Source organism: Terrapene carolina, unplaced genomic scaffold (genome assembly GCF_002925995.2).
Source record: "Terrapene carolina triunguis isolate 2854851 unplaced genomic scaffold, T_m_triunguis-2.0 Scaffold676, whole genome shotgun sequence".
Classification (NCBI taxonomy): domain Eukaryota; kingdom Metazoa; phylum Chordata; order Testudines; family Emydidae; genus Terrapene; species Terrapene triunguis.
This window is the reverse complement of record NW_020665027.1, coordinates 93324-101407: the sequence shown is the minus strand read 5'-3', so window position 1 is coordinate 101407 and position 8084 is coordinate 93324. Positions and strand designations below refer to the sequence as shown.

Genomic DNA, 8084 nt, shown 5'->3' with positions numbered 1-8084 from the left:
TCTCATTTCCTTGCCAATCATAGGTACAACTGGCTTTGGAACAGGAACAGCAGGGAGCCTTTTTGGTCAGCAGCCGCAGCAGACTACCAGTCTGTTCAGCAAACCATTTGGCCAGGCCACCACAACGCAGAACACTGGCTTTTCTTTTGGGAACACCAGCACTCTTGGACAACCAAATACAAACACGATGGTAAGAGAGTGAGAGCTAGTTGTATTTAAAGCTGTAAACCTTCTGTAATATAGGTTGGTGAAAATATATTCCATTCAGTATCAAAGGGTTTATCATGGCTTCTGATTATTAACTCTGATCTTCAGAGCTACTTATCTTGGCAATAGTCCAACAAAAGTGCTATAACTGTTCTTTGGTGGAGTAGATACTGGTCCTTTTTCAAACAAGATTTATGTTTGCAGGGTTTATTTGGGGCAACCCAAGCCTCGCAGTCTGGAAGCCTTTTTGGAACAGCTGCCAACACAAATGCTGCCACTGGATTTGGAACGGGAACTGGAACTGGGCTCTTCGGACAAGCCAACACAGGATTTGGTGTTGGCGGTTCGGTATGTCTGTACCTTAGTAATGAAATTGACTAAAGTTGTAAAAACTTCATTATTTTTAGAGGCCTGCAGCAGGTTTCTGTGCATTAATGTCCCCCTGCAAAGTAGTGTGGTCTGAACCGTCAAGGTATTTCTAGTGACTTCATAAAATCACATTGCTTTTATAATTCCACTATAATCCCAGGGAACTAGAGCCTTAACTGTTATACTAAGGGTATAATATAAAATATATAGAATGAACACAGGTCCATGGAGGTGCTGAGAATATGTTATAGGAGCTGACAGGCAAATGGCTGGTACTGTCTAGACATGCTCAAGATCTGGAGTATAATGTCAAAAGCACAAATGACAAAGGTGCCCGAGTAATTGACCTATAAAATAATTGGTAGTGAGTGTATACTTAGGGCTTGTCTTCACTACTGGGGAGATCAGTGCTGCTGCAATCGATGCAGCGGGTGTCAATTTAGTGGGTCTTCCCTAGACCTGCTAAATCGATGGCAGAGCACTCTCCAGTCTACTCTGGTACTCCAGCTCCCTGAGAAGAGTAAGGTAAGTCGACCGGAGAGCATCTCCCATCAGCGCAGTGCAGTGAAGTCAACCTAAGCTTCGTCAACTCCAGCTAAGTTATTCATGTAGCTGGAGTACCGTAAATTAGGTCGATTTACCCCGGTAGTGAAGACACGCCCTTAGACAAGACTAAAGTTGTTAGCAGAGCCAAACCACTTCACGTCTGAGTATCTTTGTACTACATATGGCACAAGGAATAAAAACCCTATACATGTGTGGAAAAACTATTCTTATAAAATATCCTTAACTTCTAAAATCACTAGTTCACATATGAATTTAATTTTACATACTTTAATATATTGGTAATGAACTTTGCTCTAGCATTTACATGCTAACACTTGACTTCAGGCCCTTGGGTTGCTAAATGAACCAAACTGTAGCAGGAGTAATAAAGAATCTTGAGTGCCTTAGCTCTACGCTTCTTCAGAGCATTTGTAGGTGCTCATAGTACTGTGATGGGCACATTATTTAAAATAAAAACTAATTCAACAGAATTTGGCATTCTGTTGGTGAGTTGGATATTGAACACATTGATGCTGACTTTTTTGTAATAGACTTGTTAAATTAGTTCAGCAATAGAATTCTTTTAATTCCATCTCACTGTAGCTGTTTCAGTGTTTTCCTGACAGCCAGCTAAACCAATGCCCAAGTTTTATACACAGTAGATAATGGGCCACTGCTAATTTTGGATCAGGAGATTTTCCTTGGCAGCCTTAAATCTACCTTGTACATAGGTGCATTACAACTTCATTTCATAGTAAGTGTAACATAGATGTCAGAGTTTTAAAAGCATGTTGCTCTCCTTTCAGACCCTGTTTGGTAAGCCTGCTGGATTTGGAACCACCACGACCAGTGCTCCTTCGTTTGGTACAACTACTGGCAGCGGGCTCTTTGGTAACAAACCAACCCTGAATTTAGGAACCAATACAAACACTTCCAATTTTGGTACATATAAGAAAGTGGGATTCAGTCTCTTAAAGTTACACTGAATATACCACACACCAGGCTACTGAATCTTATACTAAATGATTGTGAATCTTAAAATTCTCAGGTAAGCTGTGCTTGATGCATATTGCTGAAGGGGAAAGCTTGAGGTCTTGGACATTGACTTGTTCCTCTTTTGCTTGTAAACTGATTTTGCATTCTATTTGTATGGGAATTTCAGGTTCAGTACGCTACTGTCTTCTTGCAGACTTTGTAGACGGTACTCTCTGAACCAGTTAAGAGGTAGATGGTTGAGTTTTAAAAAAATGCACCATTACTTAATAGCAAATACCACGTGGTGCATGTTAATTCAAACAATATAACATTTATAGGTATGAATGAGAATACAATATACAAATTCTCCAAGAGGCTGTAAGGGTCAGGGTAAAACTTATTTTTTGTTGCAGTATCTAACTACTTCATTTATAGCTGAACTAGTAACTAGTTAAATACTGGGCATTTCATTAATGTTGGCTCCAAAAGTAGGTAAAGTTGAGTGAATAAGAGGGTTATTGTGTAAGATACCAAGTCAGTGATGTCGTTCTCTTTTTAATAAGTCCCATGAAATCTGTTATCTTTTGGTTTTACAGAGCTGAGACCAAAGAAGCTGCATGCTAAAATTGAGAGAAATAGTTGCTTTAGAACTACTGAAATGCTGATTTATGTTGGCATAAAATCAGTGTGTGAAATGTAATCCTCTCCCAAAAGATAGGTTCAGGCCACTGTCAAATGAGCTTTGACTGGACAGTCCAGCAGGCATGGGATGGATTTGTGCTGGTCAGGCTTAAAGGAGGGTTCTTTGTTTTGAGAAAAGGTCAATTTTAAGTCCTGTGTTCCAGCTTTTGTAGAAGAGTAATTGGCTATCATTCTGTTTCTGGGCTGCTGCTAATCTTGGTGTTGAAGCACTTGTGTTTTCTGAAGTGTATACTTTCAGTAGCAAACAATGTTGGCTGTAGCAAGCTTCATTCTTAACTAATCTGTGATACTTGCATTGATGCAATTTGTAAGAGGATCGTACACCTCTATCCCGATATAACGCTGTCCTCGGGAGCCAAAAAATCTTACCGCGTTATATCGAACTTGCTTTGATCCTCCGGAGTGCGCAGCCCTGCCCCCCTGGAGCGCTGCTTTTCCACCTTATATCCTAATTCGTGTTCTATTGGGTCGTGTTATATCAGGGTAGAGGTGTAGTTTGGTATTTTATTTCTGATGTTAGTGCTGTTACTCTCTCTGTTGCCCTTGCATGGACTAACCACCGCCTTTTTAATTGGATGGCTTCACAATCTTCAGTTTAACCGCTAATCTGCCTATTGTTAGATTTGGATTGCATTTGACTTAAATTAAAGAAATGGCATTGAACTGTGCACTCCTATGTACTTGAGTTGTGAACTGCTTCCTCAGTAAGAATCAGAGCTGTGTGTGTGTGTGTGGTATAAACAGTGTAAAATGGGACTTGTTTTGTCCAGTGGGGTTGAAGAAACTTTAAAACCATCTTGTTCTGCTACCACATCTAGATCCTTTCTGGTTTTCAGTAAAATCTGAAATCTTGATATCTGTAATTGAAATGTATCTTGGAAGGCAATACTGTTCTGTAATGTTTTTTGTTGTGCTTGAGTGGTGAATATCTATTACATTACTGTTAAAATCCTTTGCCATAGCTATCCTCTTTTGAGGAAATCTAAAGTGGCAAATGCCAAGCCTGCTCACTCTAAATATATTTTCTGAAACAAGACAACATAGATTTCACAGTCCTTCAAGTTTTTTCTCATGTATTCATTTGTGTTCAATATTAAATATATAGACAACAGGATCTTTTCACAGAAGTTAATTTGCAGCTGCATATTCCCTACCTGATGATGTATGAACAACTACTGTCAATCTGTGGGGCTGATTATCATCTTAGACTATGGGTGGAAAATAAGCAAATGGAATTGCTTACAAACTTTTATGCAGTTGCTGTTTTTTGGGGGGGTGCGCGGGGGGTGCAGGATGCTGCAGCAAGGGAAATACAAACACCTATGTGCAGAACTCTAAATACTCAAATGGCTGAGTCATCAGTTGGTTTATAAATCCTAGATTTACCTCTCCTCTTCAGGTAGGCAGGATTTTGTGCAGTGTTTGGTTAGTCTTCAACCATCCCATCTTCTGTAGAGAGGAGTACTAATACAGAAAAGTCAACTTGTTGTGGAGCTCTTCCAGATTACCCATTAGCTTTTGGCTATTTGTCCCTATTTACTTACGCTTCAGTAAGAACTCAATTTTTTTTTAATGGCTGCTTGAAGGTATCTAATTGTGAAGACATGCTCTCACTTGGAGCACACTTGTCTTCCTACTGTGTCCTAGTTTGATTCTTTGCTCAGTGATGTCTGTCTTGCTGATGTACTGTCAAGGCTGCTTTTTCATTGGTGGTCTGTAATGATAATCCAGCCACTCTTCTCTCAGCCCAAATTTAGACCCCATCTAGATGTCACAGAAATGCTTTTTAAAACTCTGTGGCTTTAAAACACCTTTTCACCATCTGAAGGCCTTAAATTCTGTTTGAGCTCCAGAAACATCATGTGAAGTTTATTGGGTGTACTAATGTTGGCAAAGTTGTCCTTAGCCAGGTAATGCTTGTTCGCTTAGAATCCTTTGCAGAGGAAGTTGAATGTTAACTTTAAAAGTGGTGCACTAATTCTTTTGTACTCCTAGGTTTTGGTGCGAGCACTGCTGGGAATAGTATCTTCGGAAATAAGCCTGCAGCTGGAACTCTCGGCGCTGGACTTGGAACAGGATTTGGAACAGGTTTAAAAAAAAAAAAAAAAAGCCTCCAGGGGATGGTGTGTAATACTGTGGCATCCATAATTGGGATTTCTTTCTAACTGTAGTAACAGTTCAGGATCTGTAGTGGCAGGTATTGGGAAAACCCAGAGACTGGACTGCCCCAGAGCAGAAAGAATGAAATTGAGTCTGCACTCTTTGAAACGTCTTTTTAGCACTCTGAGAGACATCTCTTCCTCCCCCTCCCCCCTTTCCCAGTTCATACAATACCTTGTGCAATAGAAGATATTAATAGGTATTGAGGGTTCACACAAGAATGTTATGCTGTCTAGTTAGCTACAAGTTTAAGAAATTTCTAGTACATTGTGGCATCTAGTCCTGCAACAACTTTCAACTCTCTGGTTAGTGAGCGTTTATTTATTCTGCTTAAACCTGATCTGTGTTGGAATTGGGCTTTCCTAATGTAAAGTGTTAGAATGGTAGGAGCTTACCAAGGGTTAATAGTTAACTGTGGTTCAGAGAATGTATAGAATTAGATTAATAATGTGATCAGAACAGGAAAGTATTCCCTTGACTTGTAAGAATCCACAGATATACTTACAATGGGTGCGGTAAGACTTCTTTTTGCAGTTCAACAGATGATAGTTGAGGGAATTCTTAAATGTGTGGACTAAACTTAATTTGTCTGCAAGCGCGTAATGGAACCTTCTGTAAACTGCTGCTGTCCTCTGTGTAGCTCTTAGTGCAGGGCAGACTTCACTATTCGGAAACACCCAGCCTAAATTAGGTGGAACACTGGGAACAGGAGCATTTGGAGCACCTGGATTCAATACATCAACAGCCACCCTGGGCTTTGGAGCTCCCCAGCCTGCTGTGGGTAAGAGTGCAATTTACCAAGTTTAGTTACTTGAATCCAAGGTAGTGGAACAGTATCTGTTGCAGATCCTGGGCAAGATAATGGAGTGGCTGATACAGGACTCTATTTAGTAAAAAATTCAAAGAGCATAATATAATTAATGCCAAATCAACCTGGGTTTAGGGAAGATAGAGCCTGTCAAATTAACTTTCTTTTTTAATGAGGCGGCAGGTTTGGTTGATAAAAGTAAGTGTTTGGTGGAATATACTTACCCTACAAAAGTCTGTTTGATTTCATATTGCATGACATTTAAAAAACAAACAAAACCTAGAACAATAGGAAATTAACATGGCAGACATAAGTGGATTAAAAACTGGCCACCTGATAAGTCTCAAAATGTAATTGTAAATGGGGAATCACTGAGTGGGTGTATTTTTAGTGGGGTTCTGCAGCGATTGGTCCTTGGCCCTATGCTGTTTAACTTTTATCAGAGGCCTGGAAAATCATCACTGATACAGTTTGCAGATGGCCCAAATTGGGGGAGTGGTAAATAATGAAGAGGTCTCTGATACAGAGCAATCTGGATTGCTTGGTAAGCTAGGAGCAAGCAAATTGCACGTTATAATGTGGCTGAATGTATACATCTAGGAACAAAGAATGTAGGTCATACTTAGGGTGACTCTATCCCAGGAAGCAGTGACTCTGACAAATTTGGGGGTCATGGTGGATAATCAACTGAACAAGTGAATTTTAAGATGGTTGAACCTTCAGAAAAAGGTCTTGCACCAACATTAATTAGACTTTGAAGGGACGCAGCACTCTGGTGTTGAAACTAACAAGTGCAGATAACCATTACAAGGTTCTGCCAGGCCAAATTAGGCTCCTGGCTGATCTGCACAACTCCCTTCATTTTAGCTTTGCACAGGTGAAACGGATTTGAACTTGGTAAATAATTCTGATCTACAAGAAGGAATAGAATTCAGCTGGCTTTACAGGGCTGACAGTGGTAAAAAGTACTGTCACTGAAGTCCGCAGATACAACTGTGAATACCCACAGGGAACAGATCTGATAAAGAAGGGGCCACTTCTGATGCCCTGAGATGAGTCTGAGTGCTAAATACATGGTTAGAAAAGATTAATCTCTTCAACTTTATCTAGCATTGACAGACCCAAATGTTTCAGCTGCCCAACAAGCAGCCCTCCAGCAGCACTTCAACAGCTTGACCTACTCACCCTTTGGAGATTCTCCTCTCTTCAGAAACCCTATGTCAGACCCAAAGAAGAAAGAAGAGGTGAGAACTCAAATACTTCAGAACACATTTTTTGGATAAGATTGTGTTTATTGTAACTTCTGTATATGGATTAGTTTTAAAAAATGAAGATACGAACATTTAGGGGCCCATTTTCCTAATATCCTAGTCTTTATCCTGGGGTGTTAAGAAACTAAATGGTATATAACTAAGGCTCCATGTTGTCACAGATACCATGACTTTCCGTGACCACCATGACTTCTGCAGTGGCCCCATGCGGCTGTCCCAGGAGCTGCCTGAGTAGCTCGGGTAGTCCCCGGGTCAGTTGCACTGGCTGCTGCTGGGGCAATCTCAGGGTCCCCAACCAGAGCAGCAGGAGTTTGGGTGTGGGGGAGCTTGGGGTTGGGGCTGCTGCTTACCTGTGGGGGGGGGGCTCAGCTCCCCTAGCTCCACATGCTGCTTCTGCTGCTGCCCGGCACCACCCCCAGAGCTCCCATTGGCTGCAGTTCCCAGCCAATGGGAGCTGCAGAACTGGGGCTTGGGGCAGAGCAGAGGCAGCATGTGGAGCTTTAGGGAGCTGGGGCCGCCGCTTCCCAAGGAGCTGGGTAAGGAGCCTGCCCCAGCACCCATGGTACTTCCCTGGGTCGTGACCTCCTCCACAGCACTTGCCCCTCCCCCCGGGCTGTGCCTCCCTCCCCAGCACCTGCGGTGCTCCACTCCGACCCCCATGGACAGGTCATGGGCCCGTGAATTTTTGTTTACTGCCTGTGACATGTCCATGACTTTTACTAAACATACCCATGACTAAAATGTAGCCTTATATATAACACATACATTCTCACTATTTTATCTGCAACAGACAGCCGCTTGGGATACCTAACTGCATATATTGTGGTCATATATTACAGACTTCTGTCTTCAGAGATGCCAAGCATCTGGCATTTCCAATGAGCTCTGTGGATGTAGTAGATGCTCAGAATCTCTAAAAATCAGGCACTTAGATAATTCACAGTTATAGATTATAAATCCATGTGTGTGATCTCATTGCAATTTTTTTCCAAACGTTATCATGTAAGATTCTGGCACTTACTTTACCAGCGTGGGGAAAACTCACT

At 41.5% G+C, this 8084-nt stretch overlaps 1 protein-coding gene across 1 annotated transcript in view; it reads left to right on the top strand.

Annotated features, from left to right (window-relative positions):
* Nucleotides 1-8084, top strand: part of NUP98 (nucleoporin 98) — a 60568-nt gene that overhangs the window by 15866 nt on the left and 36618 nt on the right. The window contains exons 8-13 of the mRNA XM_026659795.2: nucleotides 24-190; nucleotides 412-555; nucleotides 1929-2013; nucleotides 4795-4887; nucleotides 5600-5740; nucleotides 6878-7011. Of these exons, the coding sequence (XP_026515580.1) occupies nucleotides 24-190; nucleotides 412-555; nucleotides 1929-2013; nucleotides 4795-4887; nucleotides 5600-5740; nucleotides 6878-7011 (764 nt within the window). The remainder of the gene's footprint in view (nucleotides 1-23; nucleotides 191-411; nucleotides 556-1928; nucleotides 2014-4794; nucleotides 4888-5599; nucleotides 5741-6877; nucleotides 7012-8084) is intronic.